The sequence below is a fragment of the Saimiri boliviensis genome, chromosome 1 (assembly GCF_048565385.1).
Source record: "Saimiri boliviensis isolate mSaiBol1 chromosome 1, mSaiBol1.pri, whole genome shotgun sequence".
In the NCBI taxonomy this organism is placed as follows: domain Eukaryota; kingdom Metazoa; phylum Chordata; class Mammalia; order Primates; family Cebidae; genus Saimiri; species Saimiri boliviensis.
Window position 1 is genome coordinate 66525021 of NC_133449.1, and position 23047 is coordinate 66548067.

General features: G+C 56.5%; 1 protein-coding gene across 22 annotated transcripts in view; it reads right to left on the reverse strand.

The window, feature by feature from the left end:
* DYSF (dysferlin) overlaps window positions 1-23047 on the reverse strand; it is a 231458-nt gene that overhangs the window by 113636 nt on the left and 94775 nt on the right. For 13 of the 22 annotated variants that reach the window (XM_003922620.4, XM_003922622.4, XM_003922621.4 and 10 more), the window contains 13 exons: window positions 22512-22553; window positions 20754-20869; window positions 20220-20333; window positions 18771-18948; window positions 18051-18175; window positions 15570-15676; window positions 9680-9872; window positions 7483-7638; window positions 3339-3470; window positions 3083-3249; window positions 1218-1332; window positions 816-921; window positions 395-537 (listed from right to left, as the gene is read on the reverse strand). In XM_003922620.4, coding sequence (XP_003922669.3) covers window positions 395-537; window positions 816-921; window positions 1218-1332; window positions 3083-3249; window positions 3339-3470; window positions 7483-7638; window positions 9680-9872; window positions 15570-15676; window positions 18051-18175; window positions 18771-18948; window positions 20220-20333; window positions 20754-20869; window positions 22512-22553 — 1694 coding nt within the window. The remainder of the gene's footprint in view (window positions 1-394; window positions 538-815; window positions 922-1217; window positions 1333-3082; window positions 3250-3338; window positions 3471-7482; window positions 7639-9679; window positions 9873-15569; window positions 15677-18050; window positions 18176-18770; window positions 18949-20219; window positions 20334-20753; window positions 20870-22511; window positions 22554-23047) is intronic. The other 9 variants (XM_003922617.4, XM_003922619.4, XM_003922616.4 and 6 more) reach the window with 1 other exon arrangement.

Genomic DNA, 23047 nt, shown 5'->3' on the forward strand with positions numbered 1-23047 from the left:
CTGTGTGTGCTGGGTATGATCCATGGGTGTGCTGGGTGTGATCTGTGTGTGTGCTGGGTGTGATCTGTACATGTACTGGGTGTGATCTGTAGGTATGTTGGATGTGATCTGTGTGCACTGGGTGTGATCTGTGTGTGTCCTGGGTGTGATCTGTGGGTATGCTGGATGTGATCTATGGGTATGCTGGGTGTGATGTGAGTGTGCTGTCATGTGTGTGCTGGGTGTGATCTATGTGTGTGCTGGGTGTGATCTGTGAGCACCTCCAGTGAGTCCCAGGCATCCGTGCATGCCGTGTGCATACATGCATGTGTCTGTGTGCTTGCAGGTCTGCACCTGTGCCTGCTGGCCACCTGTGACAAGGGGCCTCACTCCCACCCACCACCTGCTGGCTCACCCTCTTCAGTGCTTCCATCTGGCTGAGATCCCTCCTGCGAAGGCGCACCCAGCGCCGCCTTCGGTGTGTGTAGTACATCTTCTCAGCGGGGACCCAGTGCTTCGGCTTCCGGTCTGGGGGGATGGTGATGCTATACTCCCAGCCTAGAGGAGAGGGAATCTGTCACTCATTGCCTAGCAATTCCCCATCTCTCCTGGGACCATCTCTGAATTTGGGGCATGGTCACAGACTCTTGAGCGGCCATTGACTCTTGGTCCTAATTTGCCTAATTTGTAGCTTGGAGTGGGGGTGCCTTCAGGGAGTGTCCCCGGATGAAAGGATGAAATAGCCCAGTGAAGGGCCCTGGCATTCAGCTGTCCCCACCAGCATGGCTTGAGAGCTCACCAGGGATGGGGCTCACCCAGCTCCATGTGCTGCCCACCTTGCTCATCGACAGCTCGGTTGAGGTCTGTGGACCATTCCTCATCTTCCCACTTCCAGCCTAGTGGGCATTCAATGTCATCCTTGGGAAGCACTTTCTCCCCATTCTAAGGACAAAACCAGACAGGCAGGCAGAGAGGAGACAGGCAGATGTGAGCAAGCAGGCAGAAAAGATGCAACTTGAAGACATACACTCCTCAAAGTCCCGGATAGAAGGGCAGAGCCCAGAATCAGTGTCCTGACCCCACCGCACCCCACACTCCCTCTGGAAACCAAAGCATGAAGGCTCTGGAGGTAGGAGGTAGCAAGGAGGAACATGCCCCAGCCTTCCCTGAGCCGCAGGTCCCTCTGGAGACCAAACGTCTAGACCCCACCTGGTCCTGCCCCTGAGCGCCTGCTTTACCACATCGGTGTAGTTGTCACTCATGTAGATCCACTGGCCTCCAGGAAGCCGGGTCTGGTTCTCAAACACCTCCTCCACGAAGCTCAGGTGACCAGCATCCGTGTCATGGAGCAGTCTGCAGGAGAGGGCCAGTCAGAGTCTCTGCTGGAGAGGCCCCCCTCCATCCACCACCTCCAGGAGAGCACCCCTGCCTGTGTCAGCCTCACCCCAACCAACAGTGAGAGACTTGGGGGTGGGTGGGGAGGGGAGGGTGCCAGAGACCAGGGCAGAGAGTAAAAAGGAGACCTAGGAACACTCCGAGATCAAGGACAAAAGAGCACATCACCCAAGGTAAACCGAAAAGGAGGCCAAGTGAAGATACCAAAAGGCGGATGGGCAGTCGAGGCTCAATAGACAGTTGTAAAAATATAAAGTGTTGGCCAAGTGCGGTGGCTTATGCCTGTAATCCCAGCACTTTGGGAGACCAAGGCAGGCAGATCAAGAGGTCAGGAGGTCAAGACCAGCCTGGCCAACATGGTGAAACCCCATCTCTACTAAAAATACAAAACTTCGCCAGGCGCGGTGGCTCAAGCCTGTAATCCCAGCACTTTGGGAGGCCGAGGCGGGTGGATCACGAGGTCGAGAGATCGAGACCATCCTGGTCAACATGGTGAAACCCCGTCTCTACTAAAAATACAAAAAATTAGCTGGGCATCGTGGTGCATGCCTGTAATCCCAGCTACTCAGGAGGCTGAGGCGGGAGAATTGCCTGAACCCAGGAGGTAGAGGTTGCGGTGAACCGAGATCGCGCCATTGCACTCCAGCCTGGGTAACAAGAGCGAAACTCCGTCTCAAAAATAAATAAATAAATAAATAAAATACAAAACTTCGCTGGGCATGGTGGTGCTAGCCTAGAATTCTAGCTACTTAGGAGGCCAAGGCAGGAGACGCGCTTGAACCTAGGAGGCAGAGGTTGAGGTGAGTCAAGATCGCGCCACTGCACTCCAGTCTGGGCAACAGAGCAAGACTCCGCACCCTCAAAAAATATATATATAAAGTGTTTTCAAGCTGTGCTGGTGAGATTTGAGTGCCTGCCTGTACGACGAGTTATACTTAAACACCACAGTGCTAAATGCCAAACAGGAAAAGGAGAGGGGAGAGAGGCGAAGACATCAATACACATGGAGAAGGACCACGTGGATCTGAGAGGGACTGAGAGGGAAAGGACCACTCAGGGGAATGTGTGAGCAGCCCAGACACAAGCAGGGTTCATGTGCAGAGGAGGTGATGGGCTTGTTCTGGGTGTCCTGGAGGATGGGGCCACATCCAGCGGATGCCACACAGAATGGAGGTTTAAGAATAAAGGCCTGGGTAGGCGTGGCAACTCAAGCCTGTAATCCCAACACTTTGAGAGGTTTAGGAGGGAGGATCACTTGAGCCCAGGAGTTCAAGACCAGCCTGGGCAACATAGTGAGACCCCCATCTCTACAAAACATTTAAAAATTAGCCAGGCATGATGGCGTGTGCCTGTGGTTCCAGCTACCCAGAAGGCAGGAGCAGGAGGATCACCTGAGGCCAAGAGGTTGAGGCTGCAGTAAGCTGTGATCATGCCACTGCACTCCAGCCTGGATGACAGAGTCAGACTCTGTCTCAAAAAAAATTTTTCTAGTGAAAAGAATAAAGGACTGCCTGACTATCCAAGCCCTCCGGAAAGGAGGGCTGCCTGGCGAGCCTCAGTCCTGGGAGAGCTCAGTGGCAGTTCCTATGACCCGTGCAGCAGCAAGCAGAGGGATCAGCAGAGCCGCAGCCTGCCTCCAAAAGGAAGGTGCAGTCCCTGGTGGGCAGCCTGGCCTGCCCCTCCCCAACCCTCCCTGCCCACGACTCACGTCTTCTCCGGACACACGAACCAATCTCCAGCCCAGGTCCAGCCAGCCGAGGGGCGGAAGCTATCCTTGGGTAGCTTGATCTTGCCCGTGACGTCAGAAAACTTGGGGTAGGTGAGGCCCGTTGTGCCCCAGTTGCCGACCAGGGCCAACTTGGTCTGGTTCTCATACTGGAGGGCCAGAAAGAATGAGACATGAGCAGGGGGCCAAGGCAGCTCCTGGGAGTAGGAGGCAGAGGTGGGCGCTGGCAGGCACTCACGGTTTCAGCAAAGACAGACAGCTTCCCCTCAGCAAACTGGTTGAACTCCTTCTCATCCACAGAGAGCCCAAACCACAGCTTGACCCGTATCTGCACTGGCATCCGGGCCCCAGGCACCTTCTCCATCGGATACTGGGTACCAGAGAAAGACAGAAACCCCCAGTCCCCTTCAGGATCCGGATGTCCCCAAGAGAGGCGGGGGAGGCAGAGTCCTCCAGGCCTGCATAGACCAGCCTGACACCCCCATTGGGAGTGTCCCCTGTGGGAGCCTTTCCAGAATTGCATGGAAGGGGAGTGGACCATTAAGATATGCTCACTCCACCACCCACCCTGCGCCAAGTTTCCTTCCCATCAAAGGCAAAGGCTACATCATTCCCTCCTAGGAGCACTCTGCTCTGCAGAGAGGGGCCATGTGTAGCTGAGCACCTCTCCTCTCTCCTTCTCCCACCACATCCTCATTTCCATTTTCTTCTGGAAAGGCGCTTGCCAGTGGAACTTTCTGCTATGATGAAAATGGTTTATATCTTTGCCATCCAATATGGTAGTCACTAGCCCCACGTAGCTACTGAGCACTTGAAATGTGGCCAGTATGACTGGGAAGATAAATTTTTCATTTCATTAACTTTTAATTAATGTAAATTTAAATAGCCAGCTGTGACTACCCTATTGGACAGCACAGTTCTAGAACTTGTCTCTAAAGGAGGTACGACGATACAGATCTGGAAGAAGAAGAAATTAAAGCCTCCCCCTTCATGTGTAGTACTTTGTTTTTTTTGGTTAGTGTAACATCTAATATCCCTACCCTTTCAAGTGATTATCAGCATGTCAACCACTATTCACTGGTCTTCAACTGCTTTTTATCCTGAAACTTTCAGAAGCTCTGCCAAATGGAATAACCACAGCGACCCAACATGGAGCAAAAATTATTCTCCACAATTACTTCACCATTTGATTGAAACCAAAGGTCAGACACGGCCTGAGAAGCAGAAGCTCCTGCTCTTCAAATTCACATTGTCCCCTAGAGGAGGCAACATATTCAGTACCCAGGCCCGGCGTCATCAGCTCAGAGCAGTATGTCCTTCGGGGCGGGAGCCGAGTGAGAAAAGTTTGGATGGGTTCAGAAGAGGAAAGGGAGGCTGAGGTAAGGGGGCCCGAGCTGGTAAGGGAGGCCGGGATCCCTGGAAGGAGAGCCCACAGCAGGTAGGAGGCTCAAGAAGTGGCAGAGGACATGCCAAGGCAGAGGCCACCTCATCCTTCCCTCCCACAGACGCAGCCCCCCTTCTTTTTTTTTTTTTTTTGAGACGAAGTCTTGCTCTGTCACCAGGCTGGAGTGCAGTGGCACAATCTCGGCTCACTGCAACCTCCACCTCCTGGGTTCAAGTGATTCTTCCACCTCAGCCTCCCAAGTAGCTGGGACCACAGGCACACGCCACCATGCCCAGCTATTTTTTGTATTTTTAGTAGAGACAGGGTTTCACCACGTTGGCCAGGATGGTCTCGATCTCTTGACCTCGTGATCCGCCCACCTCGGCCTCCCAAAGTGCTGGGATTACAGGCGTGAGCCACCGCGCCCGGCCTCAGCCCCCCTTCTTTTGGTTCATCTTCAGCGAAGCCTGGAGGAGCCCCTGAGTCCACGTGTCCGGCCCCGGGAAACCTCTCCGTGGCTGTTCGCTCGGGCGTCCTCTCCCCGGGGTGGTTAGCTGCCTTTCCCCTCCAAACCACTAGCCCCAGGGAGATGGGAGGAATGCCTGACCCCCACTTCCCCCATCCACCCCCGGCTCTCTTCCCTGTCCTCCCCCAGACAGGGCCAGCCTGCCGGACCCAAAATAGCAACAGCAAATAAAGAAATGTCTAGTTTGGGGCTCCTCTCTCTCTGCTGGTGCTCATTTTTTCCAACTTTGGTTTAAGTTAAGAAACACCAATGTTTTCTCGGTCTCTGCTCACTGCCAACATTTTTGTAGAGCTTGCTCAGGAGCTACTGGCGGGGCTCATAAACTCAGTGGGGAAGACTTCGAGAAACAATTCTGCATCTTTTTTTTTTCTTTTGCTTGAAATCAGGGAAAATTTCAGTTTGCATTTCCCTGAGGCTACATGGCCAAGAGGTCAGAAACTGGAGCTCATCCCTTCCCAGCGAGTCCACCAAGCACACTTCGGCAGAACCCCCACATCACCCCCGCCCCCACCCCTCTCACAGACAGCCTTCCCCGGTCAACCGCACTCAGATGGGGCCACTCCTTGACTTCCTTTCCTTTCTGCCCTACCAGGCGAAGAACTGGCTTAGGAGGTAGATTCGCAGAGGTTAGGCTCTGACAAGCACAAGAGGTTAGGATCTAATGGGGAACGTGCCCCAGGTGGCACATGAGCAGGTGGTGCCCAACACACACACACACACACACACACACACACACACACACACACACACCCTGTGTGCAGACATCTACCATCCCTGGCCGTGAGTTGGCCTCCAGCCATGACATGCATAGAGCAGGGGAGCTCCCCAAAAGGAAAGGGGGAGAGGTTGGGGGAGAAACTGACATCCACTGATCACTTAGTTCCAGCAAGAACCATCGCCTGCGATACCTAACTCAACCCTCAAAACCTGTAACGTGGGCAGCCCCCACCTCATTTTACAGCTGAGAAGACAGCAGGCAATTCAGAGAGATTAAGCAACGTGCCCGAGGCCACACTGAGCTCCAACGAGCCCTGGCATCCTCTGTGCTACTGAAACCAGTCCTCTCCACACCTCCCAGGGGACGACCGGCCAACATATGAATGGGTCGCCATCACTCAGAGGGCTCTGCTCCAGGGCTCAAGGCTAAAGTCAATGACAACTTCCTGGTAAGGGGAAGAGGGAGGAGACATGTGGGGAAGGGGAAGGTCGAGGGCTGAGGGGCTTTGGGGAGGTGGACTAGGCTGGATGAAGGCCAGGTGGCTTAGGCCATAGGGGCCCTGAATGCTAGCAGAACTATTTGGGGAAAATAAAAAGAGGTAAGGAGGGCCCAGCACTTTGGGAGGGCAAGGCAGGTGGATCACCTGAGGTCAGCAGTTCAAGACCAGCCTGGCCAACATGGTGAAACCCCCGTCTCTCCTAAAAATACAAAAAAAAAAAAAAAAAACTTAGCCGGACAGGGTGGCAAATGCCTGTGATCCCAGCTACTCGAGAGGCTGAGGCAGAAGAGTCACTTGAACCAGGTAGTCAGAGGTTGCGGTGAACCAAGATTGCGCCACTATGCTCCAGCCTGGGCGACAGAGCAAGACTCCATCTCAAAAACTAATAATAATAAGAGGTAAGGAGCAGGCCTGCTTCTCAGGGCCACTCCTCCCCAAGCAGGGGCAGCATTGCTGACAGCCCTTCAAGGAGGACCCTCCCTTGGGCCGGGACGGCCATCGTGCAGGGAGGGACCTCCCGCACTGGGTCCTGCACGCCAGGCCACTCCATGGCCAGAGCAGCCTTGGCTCTATGTCTGCACATGAGTCTAGAGAGGCACACAGACGGGCTCTCCCCAAGCACCTGCTCACCTCCCTGTCGCCCACCCCCAGTGCTGGTGACCTCCCTGGAAAGGAGGAAGAGGGAGCAGGGATGGGTGTTGGAAGAGGAGAAAGGGCAGGAGAGGTGAGGGCTGGTGAGACTAAGGGACAGAATGACATGCTCCCAGCTCCCCAGTGGGTCCAGGTTATGGTACACCTGTCCCAAGCCCCAGGTACCAGCCTTCCCAGCAGGGAGGACCTGACCCTCAGGCTCCAGCTCCAGTCCAGGGCACTGGTATGAAAGCCAGGTCATGCAAGGCCTATAGTGTCTGGGAGCTGGGGACTGAGGCCTTCCTATAACGGACCTGCCTGGAAGGACAAACGCAGCCCCAGGGATCAGCCCTCCCAGATGGCCTGGGCCACAGACTCCACCTCATTCACTCCCGGCGCCATCGATTCCAGCTCCAACCTACTCACTTTCTAGACTAGGTGCAGGGGCCTGGGGACTTTGTGAGGGACCAAGGAAGAGGAAAGTTGTTTGACCCAGAGACCTCCTCTGCTTCTCAGACCATACCCTGAGAACTGAGGCAGAGAACAGGAGGGAAACAGAAGAGGTGGGAGAAAGGCCTGGTGTTGGGAAGAAGATGCTCATGACTTGGGAAGAAAGAAAACTCACTTTCAGAAAGATGGTTTGCAGCTTCCCACAATTCTTGCCACAGTAGCTGGCACCCCGCCGGGAGAAGAGAACCTGGTGGGCAGGCACCCGCTGGTACGCCACACGCTTGTCTCCCTGTAGCATCCAGATGACGATGTCTGGCAGGCTGTTCTGGGGCTGAAGAGAGGATGGAGGTCAGGGTGGGGAGGCGGACGCCTCAGGCCCATGCCCCACAGCCACACTGAGAGCTGACCTCTGACTCAGAGACCGCAGAGGCCTCTCCTCCCCAGCTTCTATCCCACATGCTGCCCACCCTGGCCTTCCCCCAGACCTCCCAGGGCTGGCTGGTGTCTGGCTTGAGAAACGGTGAGCCCTCAGAGGACAGAGCTGTCCCCGGCTCCCATGAGAAGCCTGCCAAGATTACCGAGCTGAGTACATCCTTCTGGAAAGAGATGCTCCTGCCAGGACCTCAGAGCTTACATTCTTAGGTCCTTGCTACCAGGTAGACATTCCCAGGGGTCAAATATCAGAGAACTAGATTTGACCTGGGAGAGAACGTTACACCTGGGATGCCACCACCTTCCTCAGCCCTGAGAGTGGGAGCAGATCCACAGAAGGTATGCCCTTCCCAGATGACACAGCCTCCACCCCTAACAGCTGGAACTCCCGTGGCCTGAAGACACTGGACTCGGAAAATGGTGACTAGTCCAGAACCAAACTTCGAGGCCCCTAAGCCCCTCGGGGCCTCCAGCATGATTGACAACTGCCCCAGCTGCACACTCTGGAGAGCAGGCTGACTGGGTAAGGGATTGGCTTCCAAGGATGGTGAGCAAAGTGTGCTACCCAGGGCTTCTGCTGAGACAATGCTCGTGCAGCGCTGGCGAAGTGTGCCCATGCATCACTCCACTGAATCCCAACAGCAACCCCAGGAGGACAGGTGAGGAAATTCCAGCTTCGAGAGCTTAGGAGCTAGCATAGGTCTTCTGACTCCAAATATGTGTTCCTAACCGCTACACCAGGGGTTCTCAGTGTGGCATGCAGAGCAGCAGCAGCAGCTTTTGGAAACTTGTTCGAAATGCATATTTTCAGGCTCCACCCCACTTCCGGGGGTGGGCAGGAACTCCTAATCTGTTTTTCACAAGCCCCCCCAGGGGATTCTGAGGCACGGGCAAGTTTGAGGAGGGCCCCTCCACCGGCCCTCGCAGTGACAGGACTGTTCCACCTTGACCCCTTAACCCTGGCCATATCACAATGGGTGCTTAGTGTTCAGGGGTCAGTCTGGGCCCAGATTACAAAGGACAGCCCGTGACCACCCTGAGCGGTTGGTCTGCTGCCACCATGAGCGGTTGGTCCACAACTGAGTGACAGTGTCCACCAGGGAACTGACCTGTGCCTATAGGCTCTGCTGACTCCAGGGACCCACATCCCTTCCTGAGCAGCCTCCCTCTCCCCTTCCACCGCTTCCTCCAGTGGTCCATCTCCAGGCCCTGCTTCTCACACTCCTGGGGAGAGTCCCTGCCTCCTCCCCGAGAGTCCCACATGGCTCTGGTCAGAGCAGGTAGCAGCTGTATCTGCCCACCATTGGTGAGCAAACCCTCTCATTCCCAAAAAATCCCTGACCTGCCTGTTTGCCAGGGAACAGGGTGGATACATCTGGCCTCACAGACCTCAGGGGGAGGGTCTGCAGGTGGGGAAAGAGTCCCCCAAAGACAAAAGAGTTCCCCGAAGACAAACCAGAGCCGATTCTATATCGACATCAAAGCTCAGAGTTACAGAAAATGCAGCCTCCTTGGGCTTGGAACTCAGAGGCACCCAGGAGAACAGGGCCCAGACAGGGCTGGTTGTTGGCCAGGTGCAGGCGGGCACTGGCTGGCAGGAGGGAGCTGGGAACCTGGAGAAGCAGGCCCTGGCACTGAACCTAGAACCAGGCACCTTGGATTCTGGTCCCAGCTCTCTCTGACATACTTTGGCAAGCAGAGGGCATTTGACTACCTACTGTGTGCCAGGCCCCACCACACCCAATATCCCATTGCACCCTCTCTCTCTTCCTTCTGCAAATTGGTCCATTAAAGTTCAAAGAAGTTAAGTCACCTGTCCAAGGTCACCCAGCAATGGAACCAGGGTGGGTAATAATCCAGATATTCCCCTGTCCTTGTCAGTTCGGAGGTTCCAGGCAGCAGGAGAACAGAAGAAGAAAGGCACTAGCAGACTTAATTACCTCCTCTGCGAGGGCACGGAGACGCAGGAGCCAGTCCTCCGCCTGCTCCAGAGCCCCAGGGAACTCATTGTGGCCGAGCTTCAGGGCCAGGGCAGCCTCAGCAATTTGGCTCAAGTGACGGGTGCGCAGCTGATACAGGTACTGGTCCAGGTGGGTGGCAGAGGGTGTCTCACGGATATCACCCAGAGGCTGGCTGTGAGGGGCAGACAGATGGAATGTGCCTGATGAGCCCAGGGCTCCCCCAGGTCCAGCGCTGGGTTCTCACAGCAGACACCTCCGCCCCCGCCCCACCCTGCTGCCTGCCTGCTGGGTGCCTTCTCCAGCCCAATCCACACACACAGCCATCTATCTCCGTGTGACGTGCTCCACCCTCACCTCCTCCAGGAAGCCTTCCCCACTCACGTCAGCCTACATGCCTCCTGATCTGCAGCCCCCAGCCCTTGATTCTAGGGCTGCCAGTCTGGCATCTGTCACCTCTAGTCCAGTGGGTTCCTTTGCATGTGTGTTCCCCTCTGCCCCACTGACTACAAGCTCTCGGAGGACCCAGAGGGTCCCTTTCCTGTCCGCTGGATCCTCCTAGAGCAGAGGTTCGAGTGCTGAGTGCCCTGCACTGAAACAAGCCCATCCTGTGCTGTGAAGAATGTGTCCACATTCTTCAAGGAGAAAATTTATGAACCCCGGAAGAGTCACTGCAGGCACTGCGGGGAGGCCAGCAACTCAGATGTGTCCACCTGAGGTTGGGCGGCAGGTTACAACAACCTTCTCAGAACTCTCTGCTTTGGGAAGCCTTTGGAGAGGAGGCGGGGGATACATGCAATGCCAGAAACACAGCCCTGAGCCCCGAAAGGTAGGAGGTCAGGTTTAGGCTCAATGTTGTTCGGAGGCAAGGAACTCTGTCCTCCCTCGACCCACAGAGGCTCCCTACAAGTCCTTCATGGGCTCCTCCTCGCTGTTCCAAGCCTGGGGATTGGTACCCACACAAGGACCAGGCAGAAATGGAGCGGGGACGAGGGGTGGGGGTTTGTGCACTCCCTAACCAAGTGGGACCTCTCTCAAATTTTCCCCGATTGAGGGTATGGGGGGCTACCCTGCCCCCACCCCACCCCCTTGATCCCAAACAGGACATTAGTCAAGCCCGCTCCACCAGGTCTGCTCCCACCACTTGCAGCCCCCCCCACCTCCCCTCCCCGCAGCGTCTGACTCCCGGCTCCCGGCTGATTTATTTTTCTGCCAATTTCCCCGAGCTATGCAGAACCAATTACCGCCGGAGCGCAGCGGCACCGCCGCCGCCAGATACACCACTCTGGCAGGCCCTCGGCGCACTACATTTTTCCTGTTATTTTTTTTAATTGAATTTTTAGGGTGGGGGGAGCAGTACGCAACTCCATCTCGGGAAACTTAAGCCCCGGGGCCTGTCTCAGGTCACGTACTGCACACCCCGTAGTAATATAATATTTACTGCCCCGAGGGTGCCGCGGATGGGCTGCCCCAGGCCGGGAGCCCGGCAGCCGCTCCTCAGTGGTGGAGGGGCATGCTCCGTGGGTAGAGGGGGGAGGTGGGGGCCTGGGCCGGAGCCCTGGGCTGGAGCCTGCCTGGGAACCAGGCTTGAGTGGGCCTGAGGGCGGGGGCAGGCGGGTCTGGAGAGGGATAGGGAGAGCCAAGCCAACCAGGGTGATTTATGCGCCCAGCCTGGGTCGGGAGCTGGGAGGGGCTGCAGTACAGACCACCAAAGGGAGATTTTCATGGAGGCCACAGCCCAGCCAAGACTCCCCAAGAAACTTTTAGGACCTGTGAGTGCCACTAACAAGCTGTCTCCGTGCTGTCTCGGCTCTTTCCCTCCTCAGGAAAGCCCAAGGCAGGGGGTACGGAAAGAAGGGGAGACCGGGAAGAGGAGGCTGATGGCGCTCCACCCAGCCTAAGCAAGGCCAGGGGCCCCGCCAACGCCGGCTAACTTGGAAATTGCAGGTAGGCCCAGCGCAGGGCTCAGCAGGCTGAGAGTAGGGTGGGCTGCGCTGCTCCCACGGTCCCTGCCTGCCTCTGCGGGAGCGAGTGGGTACTGTACCCGGGACCGTGTCCACACTGAAAGACGAACTGGCCTTGGGAAATTCAACTCACAACAGCTCTCCCCTGGGCCTGTGCTGGATGCTGCATCCAGAGATGAGATCTGGCCCTGCTCTCAGGGAGTCCCCAGAACACAGAGGCAAACAGATCCCCGCCGGAGCAGCCTCGGAGTCAGGAGTCCTTCCTGGAGGAAGTGGCCTTGAGATGCACCTGGCAGGGCCAGCAGGAGTTAGTAAGGCCCAAAAGAATGGGAAGGGTGTCCTGGCTGATGGAGCAGCATGTGCACAAGTCCAAAGACACAGAGGCAAGGGGGAGCCCATTGGGGGTGGGGGTGCTGAGGGCGGAACAAACTAGCACAGAGCTTCAGAAGTGCTGGGGCTTGGTGAGCCAGGTGGTAGGGCCTGTCCACCAGGATGAGAGCAGGGGCTTTTCCTGAATGCAGCGGCAGTTACTGCAGGACTGACGTGGAGGCCATGACACAGCTTGAAGATGATGGGGATACTAAAGGAGACGCGAGAGAGGAAGGAAGGAGGAAGGACGTGGGTGAGGAACAGCCACCAGGGCTGGGGCAGAGAAAAGAAGGGGAGGGGCAGTCAGAGCTGGCTCAGGTTTCCAGCATGGATTCTGGGGACGCAGGAAAAGCACAGTTCGGGGAGGTGATGAAACCTGTCTGCAACATGTGCAGCCCCACACGCAGCACGGATGTAGTACGGATGTGCTGGCAGTACATCCACATGGACACGTCCAGCAAGTTGGGTCCCTGGGTCTAGAGATCAGAGGAGAGGGCTGGGCTGGAGGAGCAGCGTGGACACCCCCGGCCCTGGGGAAGGGGGAGGATCCCAGGAGATGAGCCAGGAAAAGCACCGAAGTGGGATCAGGAGCACGGATGATAGAGAAGCGGGCCAGGCTGGCTGGAGAAGGGGAGGGCTGCTGGGGTCAGCTGTGGAGTTTTCTTAGGGTCCCCGTGCCTGGCTACTCTGCATGTAGGCTGTGATGGTGGTCAGCATTGGAGTGGGAGGTGGAGGGAGCCCTCTTGCTGAGGCATTGGGTCACTCAGTGGTCTCAGGTGGAGCTGAGCGAATTGCTCCTGCTGCCTGGAATTCCTCCCCTAGAGAGCCACTGTGCATTCCCACGAGGACGGGAACCCAGCTCCCCTCCCAAGCTCCTGAGCTGGAACCAGCATCTCCGCTGGGAGGCCCAGCCGCTCTTCCAACCCCAGGAGAGTGACTCAAAGGGGCCAGAAGTGTTTTTAGGCAGATCCTCCAAGAGCAGAATCCTGCAGAGGTCACTGAGGGCAGCCAAGGACTCAGGGCCCACGGGTCTCAGATGTCCCAGGGCCCTCAGACCTGCCAAGTTCCACACAACACGGGGGTCATGTGCAGGGCCACAGGTAGAACCCAGAGCCCTGGCCCCCTCACCCAAGGTGATGTCAACTGACACCATGAGTCACCCAGCAGGTGGGGCCTGGCGGCTCGGGTATGCCCTGGAAAGCTCACCCAGTGGCTGCAGCTGCCCCAGGCTGACCATGCCTGTGTGCCCCTCCAGCCCCACTCTGTCCTCCCACCCCCAGACCACAGGCCACCTTCCTCACAGAAGCCTCAACACGGCCTGTCCTGAACGCCTCACCTCCCCTCAACCTGCCCCTCCTCCTACTGACCCCCTCAGAGCATGGTCCCCATGCCCACCCAGCCACCCTGGCCAGGACCAGAGGATCATTCTGAACCTTCCTGTGGCCCCACATCTACCCCATCATCAAGTTCTCTCCATTACAGAGCAGCACAGCAAGGGGGTTCTGCCACTGGCTAGCTGTGTGAATCTGGGCAAGTTAATCAACCTCTCTGTGCCTCAGTTTCTCAACAATAAAACAAGGGTTTGTTTTTTTGTTGTTGTTTTTTTTTGAGACAGTGTCTTGCTCTATCACCCAGGCTGGAGTGTAGGAGTGCAATCTCAGATCACTGCAAACTCCACCTCCCAGGTTCAAGCTATTCTCTTGCCTCAGTCTCCCAAGTAACTGGGATTACAGGCACCCACCACCATGCATGGCTAATTTTTGTGTTTTTAGTAGAGACGGGGCCAGGCTGGTCTTGAACTCCTGACCTCAAGTGATCTGCCCACCTCAGTCTCCCAAAGTGCTGGGAGTTTAGCCATGAGACTCCACACCCAGCCTAGTTTCTACCTCATAACATTTCATGGTTGGTTAATACATGTAAAATTCTTAGGACAGTGCCTGGCACAGAAGGCTGCTGTCATCATAATCCCTCCTAAATAGCCCCTGTGACCGCTGCTTCCCTCACAGCCTTAGTTGCACCATTGTCACAACTCACCTGCCATCTGTCCAGTCTCCCCTCGCCTGGTCCCCCAGCACCTGCCACTCACCGCCACCACCAGTCCATTCCTCCCACTGCAGCATCTAGACCCTGGGATCACCTTGCCCTTGGCCTTGCTCCCAGGGCTGAGCTCTCCTGTAACAGAGCCCCTCGGGGCCATCCAATTGGGCGTCAGCCTCTCCTGCCACCTTCCCCACCCAGGAGGCAGCAGGCATTTCAGGCTGCTGAGCCTTTGCCTGGGCTGTCACCCCAGGCTAACTCCTGCTCCTCCCTCAAAGTCCACCTCAGGCATCCCCTTCTCCAGGAAGCTTCCCTGAATTCAATCTGTGGGTATGAGATGCACCTGTTGGAGCTCCTGCAGTGCACGCCTCTAGCTTCCCCACACACGTCCCCTCCTCTGCCCACTTTTGCATCTATCCATCCCTGGAGGGCTGAAGTTGCACCTTTGTCCGTATGCTCTGGGTGTCTAGCGCTGAGCCGGGCTTCAGGAAGGTTGGAGGGATGGGTGAATGACCTGTCTGGAATTCCACCACTGGGCCAGGGGCATTTCTCTGGGGTCACATTTTGATAACGATATACTTCCTAACTGAGCCACGAAGGACGGAAGGTGTGCTGCATCTGTGGCCATGGTTATTAATTTCTCAGATGCGTTCAGTAGGGGTCCACACCAGGCTGAGGGAGGGGTGATGAGGCGTAGAGGGGGCATAGAATACATTTGCATATATTCACACATTGCATATGTTAACCCCATGGAGCTCAGAGGGGCAACTATTTAAGTCCATTTAACAGGTGAGAAAACTAAAGTCCAGCAAGGAGAAGCTTCCCAAAGTTGCAAAGTCAAATAAAGAGACCAGTAGCCAAGTCTGGCATTTCTTCTTCTGAGCAATAATTATAGCTACCATCTATTAAACACTTCCCAAGGGCCGGACACTTTGTTTAGAAGATATTATAAAGTAGTTATCCTTCATGCCGGGTTGACGTTGAGAAAACCAAGGGTCAAAACCCATGGGTAGCTCCCCAAAACCACAGGGCAGCAGAGGAGATGGTGAGATGAAGCCCTCTGCTGGGCCTCCACGCCCGGGCCCCTCTTTTCCTGAAGTCGACAATCAGCCATGTCAATAGAAGGCTAAACAGAAACCATGATCCCCGACTCGGCCTTGAGGGAATGAGGGGCGCAGTCACCCCACCCCCAGCCAGCTCCTCCTGGAGATTCCATCAGGGAAATAAGAGGTCGGGGATCAGAGACACAATGCTCCCCATTCAGGTGAGCTGGCTGCCCGGCGCAGCTGCCACTGCTGCAGGGAGATTTATGACCTGCTCTCAATGTCACCTTTTCAACTCCCGTGCTGGCTCTACCACCTTTGGACTCCGCACGGGCTGGACTGCTGGCCAAGCGTGGCTGGGAGACGTGCCACTGCTCACCGCCACACATGAGCACTCCCAGAGAAACATGCCCAGTTGAACCAGGAGAGGAGGGTGCCGGGGCGCCAGGTCCCCCCTACCTGCAGTCTGCGATGAGCTCATCCATCAGCTGAGCCACTAGTGAGTCCACATCCTCCGTAGAGCGCTGCGCCTTCAGGGCCAGGTGGACCTGCTCCAGGCCAGCTTCCTATGGAACAGGTGGGCAAGAGTCAGGAGCGTCACCACGGGCAGAGGGTATACGCTGGACCCAACCCCTACCCCCTGTCACTGCTACCCAGTCCCTGGACCAAAAAGGAGTGAACAGTTAGAGCAAAGAAGGCAGAGTCCAGGCACAACAAACCAGGGTCTATCCTGGCTCAAGAACCTCCCAGGGCTCCCCTCACCCAAACGCATTCAAATTCCCAAGCCTGGAACTCCAGCCTCGCATGTCCCGAGGAGCTCAGGGGCTCTCGGCAGACTTGGAAAGAACTTGATGGCTCCCGTCAAGGGAGGCAGGGAGGAGCCAGATTCCATCAAGTTCTTTCCAAGGCCTGGCTTCCCACAGGTGAGTGGCCCTCCCCAAGCCTGCTCTGGTTCCCCACCTGGAACCTTCTCTCCTTTCCAGATTTTATCACATGAGGAGGCTCAGACCAAGAGCGCCCTCCTCCAGGAGCTGTCCCGCCCCGTCTAATCACAGGAAGCTCCTTCCTCAAACTCCCTGGCCTGGTCACTCCCTGGGCCACCTCCCAGGGAAATAGGCCCTGACTGAGCTCCTCTCCAGCCCTCTCCGTGGGGCCCCAGCCATGAGCTGTGATGCCAAGGACTGTCCCTCAGCCCCCACACACCCCTCCCCACCCTCCAGCCTTTCTGAGCAAGGACATGTGCTCAGGACTTGGACTGCCAGTCTCACAGAACTGGAAAGGACACAGCCCCTGCCCTCCTGGAGTCTGGAGTCTTGCTGTGAGACAGTGATAGGCCCAGAAGGCAGAGTCTGGACCTGGTATGGCATCAGCTCCACGTTCTCCCAGCTCGGCGTTCACTGGTCTCCTCTCTTCCCTAGAGCGGCCAGTCTCAGGGCAGGTGGGGCTGCCATGGCCTCCTTTCCTTCTCCGTCCACCCTTCCTTCAAGCCATGCTCACCTCCCTGCCCACAGACATGCCCAGGCCTCTGCAGCCCCGCTTCCCTCCACCTGCTGGTCTGAGCATGCTCCCGCAGTGTGGCTTCCACCTGTCTCCTCCACTTTCCCACCAACTGCCCCCATCCACGCCACAGAAGCCCCTAGAGCCACTGCCAGGACCATCAGCTTCCTGCCCAGCCCCTCACCTCCCTTGGCCTCTATGCCTCTGCCCACCTGTGATTCTCCTCCATTCTGGCCAAGCACCAGGACTTACAGCAACCACATCTGCAGGGAGCTCCCCAGAAGGCGCCTCCTCACCTCTGAAACAGCACCTGACCTCATACGCTCTGTTCTTCTCCCCAGCTTCCCAATTCCACAGCTACCCGAGTTTCTGCTTATAGCCCTTCCTCAGCCCCAAATCCAATCAGCCACCAAGGCCTTGTAGCCCAAGTCCTGCAATCTCCCCCGCCTCCCGAGGCCATCTCCTTCCCAGGGCCTGGTCACTCTTCCCCAGGCCCCTGCAATGCTGGGCTAGCTGGGTTCCCACCCCCATCTCCCTGCACTGGACGCAGCCCCCTCCCTGGCCTATGATGCCTTCCTGATAGTCCTTGGCCCCCTTCCCTGCTCTGAGCCCCCACATCTCCCTGTCACCTGTACCTAAGTTTGGAAAGCCCTATAGGAGAAGCACAAGTGAACCTATGCCTTTTTCTAATAAACTGACTTCCTGAAGACAGGGCCAGCTCCTTGTTCATCTCTAGCCTCTAGCTTCTGGCTAGAAGTTTCTAGAACAAGCACTTGCATGCATTAAGAGTCCAAAGGCGGCCGGGCGCGGTGGCTCAAGCCTGTAATCCCAGCACTTTGGGAGGCCGAGGCGGGTGGATCACGAGGTCGAGAGATCGAGACCATCCTGGTCAACGTGGTGAAACCCCGTCTCTACTAAAAATACAAAAAATTAGCTGGGCATGGTGGCGCATGCCTGTAGTCCCAGCTACTCAGGAGGCTGAGGCAGGAGAATTGCCTGAACCCAGGAGGCGGAGGTTGCGGTGAGCCGAGATCGTGCCATTGCACTCCAGCCTGGGTAACAAGAGCGACACTCTGTCTCAAAAAAAAAAAAAAAAAAAAAAAAAAAGAGTCCAAAGCCCTGTGATGAGTGAGTGAGCGAGCGAGAGCCAGGTGGTGCCCTGCCGGGATGCACAGGCTTTCCCCCCGCTCCCTTGCTCTGTGTCCCACAGCACACTGGAGGCCTCAGGTTGCTCGCATCCTCTCCCTTCTCTTCCAAGCGTGCAGGACGGGACTGCAAGCCTGGCATGGTCAGGACACCGAGGTCACCAGCCCACAAAGGTCATTAGGCACAGCCATGTGTCAGTGTGTGCACCGCGGGTGGCGGGTCTGAGACACCCCCACGAGGCGGGGGTAGCAGGGGCATGCACAGGCATGTGCAGGTTTGGGGCAAGTTTTCGCTCACCAGCCGGTCAGCGATCCCAAGCAGCTGGTTCTGAGTCTCGATTCTATGGCTGATGTCCTCCCAGTAGGATGACAGTACCACCACAGGCTTCACGTTACCCCAGGGTAGGTAGTAGTAGTGGCACCCTGGAATGGAGAGATGGGCCTGAGTGCTGTGCCAGGATTGGAGGGTGGGTGGGATGGGATGCTGGGAGTGCCGGCCTCCTGGGCATTCCAGAGCTAGGACTGGCAGAGCTGGGAAGGGGACCACAGGTGGGAGAGAAATAGGCCCCTGCTCACCCTTCCCATCTAAGAACCCCGTCGGACACACATGGTATGACCCATGTTCCCCATTGTCTGAAAACGGGGCCTGAGCTCCCTTTGTGAGTTGAGCAGACAGCTGCAGCCCTCATTAGGGCTCCTGGGCACGTCAAAACTGAGGAGCTGTTAGAACTGCCCTGGGAAACCCAAGGCCACACTCCCTAAAGTGTCCAAGCCAAGACCGGCAGACTCCTTGAAATGATCAGGCTGGGTCAGGTCAATGCTGACCACAGCTGGTCCCAGGAGCCGCATCTATGGGCACCAGTGGCCAGGCCCCTTGCCTGGAGGAGAGCAAGGAGAGGCCTGGATCAGGTTCGTTAGGGCCCGGGCCTTTGAGTAGCCTCTGGCAGCCTTCCACAGAGCTGCAGCCCACTGCCCTATCATCCTGTCATCGGGGTCCCAGCCAGGAACGCTGCCTCACCGTCAAACACCGCGCGGCTGTACTGAGTGGTGGAGGCCAGCGGCAGGCAGGTCGTGTCGAACTTGTTCCCGTAGTTCCCGATGCTGACCTCGAACTGGACGGCGTCATCCACATCCTGCAGCATGGTGGCCGAGTAGAAGGCAGCAAACAGGGAGTACTTGCGCCTCCGAAGGTACTTCTGAGGGCAGAGAGCCGGCCAGAGGGTCACAGGAGAGCAAAGAAAGGCACCCGGGCTGGGGAAGGGACATGTGTCTGGCAGGCCCTGGCCATAACCGGCACCCGATAGCTCCTGGGTAGACTGCCGGGTGGCAAGTAGCCCAAGAAAGAAACAGCATCCGGATTTCACTGCTAACTGAACAAGCTCTCTCCAGGTCTGTGTGTGTCTGCCCACATTTCCCTAATAAGACACGCTCCTCCGAGGTCAAGCTGCCCCCTAATCCAAACCAGCAGCAATGGCACAACCACGTCAGCGGAATGGGGTTCTCCCATAGCCCCTAGGGGCAACCCTGACCTTGTCTACCATTCAGAGTGGCTGAAAGCTCTAAGCCACCAAGCATCTGCCCAGAGCTCCTGCCCCACGCCACTCAGGGTCGCCCCCTAGCAGCCAGCTCTGCAGTGTACATGGACTGCCACTGTCATGTGCCTGGGATGAAAGGGTCTCATTGTCCCCTCCAGGCACTGGGCACAGGGTAGGGACAGGGCAGGAACTCAATCCTATTATTGAGAGAAGAGGGCTCAGACAGTTGGGTGTCAGGAGAATGTAAATAGTAGCGACAGCCAGCACTTAGTAAGTGCTTACTGTATAGGTGTATTAATTTCCTTAATTCTCACAACCATCTTTTAAGTGTAATTATTAACCCCACTTTCCAGATAGGGAAATTGATGCAACTGGTAAGTGCTAGAGCCAAGATTCAAACCAGAGCCATCTGACCACCATAAGAGCTTAAAGCACCAGACAGACTCCGCACCGCTGCCTCCTGGACACAAAGGCCAGCTCTACCATATATTGCTCTGATATATCTGAGCCTGTTTCTTCATCTGTGAAATGGGGATAATAATAATAACAGCAGCCACCTCATGGCGCTGGGAGGAGTCAATAACGTCAGGAGTGTCCACAGCACAGTGCCTGGTACACGGTCAGTGCCTATTTGATTAATAGCTATCCTTACATTATTATGATAAAATCACATCTATTTTGCATCAAGCCCTAGACTTTCAAAATATTTTCATTTATCTTCTCTGAGCCTCTGATCGTCCCTCCAGGGAGGTAGGGCAGGTGTGATTTGCTCCTACATTACAGCTGAGAGCTGAGGCCCAGAGAGGTAAAGGCACAATACATGCAGACACAGCTGAGTCCCCTCTCTGCCATGACACCTCAAGGTCAGTTCTGGCGTGGCCAACCCTTCCCCGCCCCGACTCCCAGCTCTCACCCAGAGCCACGCCCCTCACCTCCACCCGAAGGATGTCATCCACAGGAAGGTCCTCCACCTTCTGCTCGCTGTGCTCCACCAGCTTGGTCTCCAGGGAGAGCAGAACCCGGCCACGATAAGCCACACCTTCCCCCTGCCAGGGAGGTCAGGTCACCAGGAGCAGAGGAGTCCGAGGGGAGGAGGGGAAGGAAAGGGGCACCCTCTGGCCCTCAGGTGGTCCCTGAGCTAATCTCATCCCCCACAGATGAGGAAAGCGTGGCCAGAGAGTTCAGGGATATGACAAGCCACCTGGATGGACAGTGCCAGACACCAACCCAGCCCAACAGACAAAGACAGAGGCGGAGCCAGGGTGCTTCAGGGCCGGAAACATGAAAGGATCAGACTGGCACTCGGGGAGGGGCAGAGTCAAGGGGCAGAAGGAGAGTTCCCTGAGGGGGTGGCTGCCGGGTCGTGGGCCCCCAGGCCAGGCTGGAAGACCCTGCATGTAGGCCTGGGCTCCTGAGGGACCCAGGCATCTGGCATCCTTCCCTTGCCAGGACTCCAGCCGGCTCACCTTGCCCACGTTGAGCTCTGCGTAGGGGTCCGGGAAGCCCGTGAACTCTCTGGGACTGCCATAAAGGTTGACGTAGCAGGGCCCGAAAGTGGGGAGGAAGCCCAGGTGGTCATCCACTGGGAGACATAAGTAGAAATCAGAGGGGTGGGCCCAGTGGGGCTTCCCAATGCTCAACCCAGCCACCTTCCAGCCTGAGCTCACCCCGGGCCCTCAGTTCCCCCGACATGCACCAGCTGCAGCTCCCGTCAGCATATAAAGAACAACGACATGGGTGATAGTTCCCATACCGTCCCTAAGTCTCTTTCCTCCTCACCAGCATGCTGAGATACAATCCTAGTTTTATTATTTTTATTAGTGCCATTTTACAGATGAGGAAACTGAGGCTCAAAGATGCAAAGAAATACAGGACAACAAGGTGGCAGGGCCCAGAATGGTGTCACCTCAAAGCTCATGCAGTCGGCCAGCACACAAAGCTGCGGTTCTGGCCCCTCCACTGCTTGTGCCTCTCCCCGGCCCCACCCCCCCCAAGTCCGGCATCTGCTCTCCATCTTATGCTTCTCTAGGCCCGGCAGGCCCTGCGGCCAATGGGGAGGGGCTGAGAGGCCCTGGAGCCTGGTGAGCAGAGAGACCAACTCCCAGGAGGCCAGGGATGGAGCTAGCTAGACATTCCTCCTCCATGGGGCAGCCCCCAGGCACACGCCTCGTGCCCTCACAGCCTTGCCTCATCCCAGAATCTCCTCCCCACACACACGGTGTGCAAAGAACAATTTTTCAACAGAGCACATCAGAGGAGAGTTCGAGGATTACACTCGTGAGGAGGGGAAATCTCTCTACATCGTTTCTGTCCTTTTTTGGAGGTTCTCTTTCGCTAACATCATTGTCCAGCTCACAGCTGAGTTTCCCAGATGGGGCTTTACTGGCCTACTCTGAAGATCCTAAAATGCCACAATGTCCCCTTCAGAGGAATAGGGAAGAAGCCGTTTCCAAAACGCCAAAGATGGAAAGCAGGGTCAGAGACGGAAACCCTCTGGAACAACCCAGTCAATCCTCACGAGATGGGTCAGAGCAGGCACAAAACAAATGGCCTCAGCACAGAAGCGTTTGAGCCAGACCTCAGATCAGGCACCGTGCGTCTAGCCCTTCCGAGGCCCTAGGGATGAGGAATGGGCCAGGACGGGGAGGGGCCAGAAGGCTGGAGCCGCACTTCCCCTCTCAGCAAGGAGCTTCAACATCTTCCCTCTCCTAGACCCCGGCACAGACAGGGCGCGGGCTTTCAGGAGAGGTGGGAGGCCCAGGCAGAAGGGCTCACAGGAGCATTACTATTTATTTGTGTTAATCATCTCAATTATGATTTACTTTGGGGATGTCAACCCCAAGAGTTTTTAACTCCTCTTGGGCTCCTTCTGGCCCTGAAACACCTCACACTCCCCCTGCCCCACTCCAGACCCCCATGCCTGCCTCACTCCAAACCCCCTGTTACTACCAGACAGAGCAGTCTCACTTGAGCATCAGCCCAAGCCTGGCCCACTTAGGAAGGGTTTTGGGAGGTGGGAGGAAATTGATCTCAAAGCGTTTCGAACGGTTCACGTGATCCACAGAGGCTGGGAGGCGACAGCAAAGGTAAGTCCAGGGGCCGTGGGGGAATCTCATTCCCACTTCAGGCAAATCAACACCCCCACACCTCCAGCACCCTCATCCCTCCAGCCAAAACCCCAAGGCCCCGCTCCCTTGGTCCTCCCCAAAGTGACAGCAACGTACGGTCTGAGGCTTGCGAAGGCTTGATGGCACCTGCAGGCTCCTCTGAAGCGTAAAGAAATGGAAAAGGGGTTAGGGTGGGCATGGCTGGAAGGAGGACTGGTTACGTGAACGGGCTGTGGATGGAAAGCTGGCAGACAGACAGATGGAAAGACAGCTCCCGGGTGTGAAACAGATGTGGCCCGAGGCCCCACCCTCTGCCCAGCTGTGAATTTATCACAAACTAAATCATCACAGCCCCTCGAGACACAGCCCCCGACACCCTGTGAGCCCTGGGGGTCCCACCTGGCCTGCCCACCAATCTGTGTTCCACTGTCCAGTTGAAAATTGGACCCGAAATGGATTCAATACACTCAAGAAATAATTCAGAAAAGAAAATGTGCTTTTTCATATGATAGCCAGATAAGTGAAGGAAACAAAGTACAGACAACAGAAGGGTGGGAAGACACAAGGGGCCAGAGCGAGGCAGCGAGGCGCACCCCACACTCCAATCCCAAAGGCAGGTCGCGCTTGGGATCGGGTGTGCGAACCAGGGACAT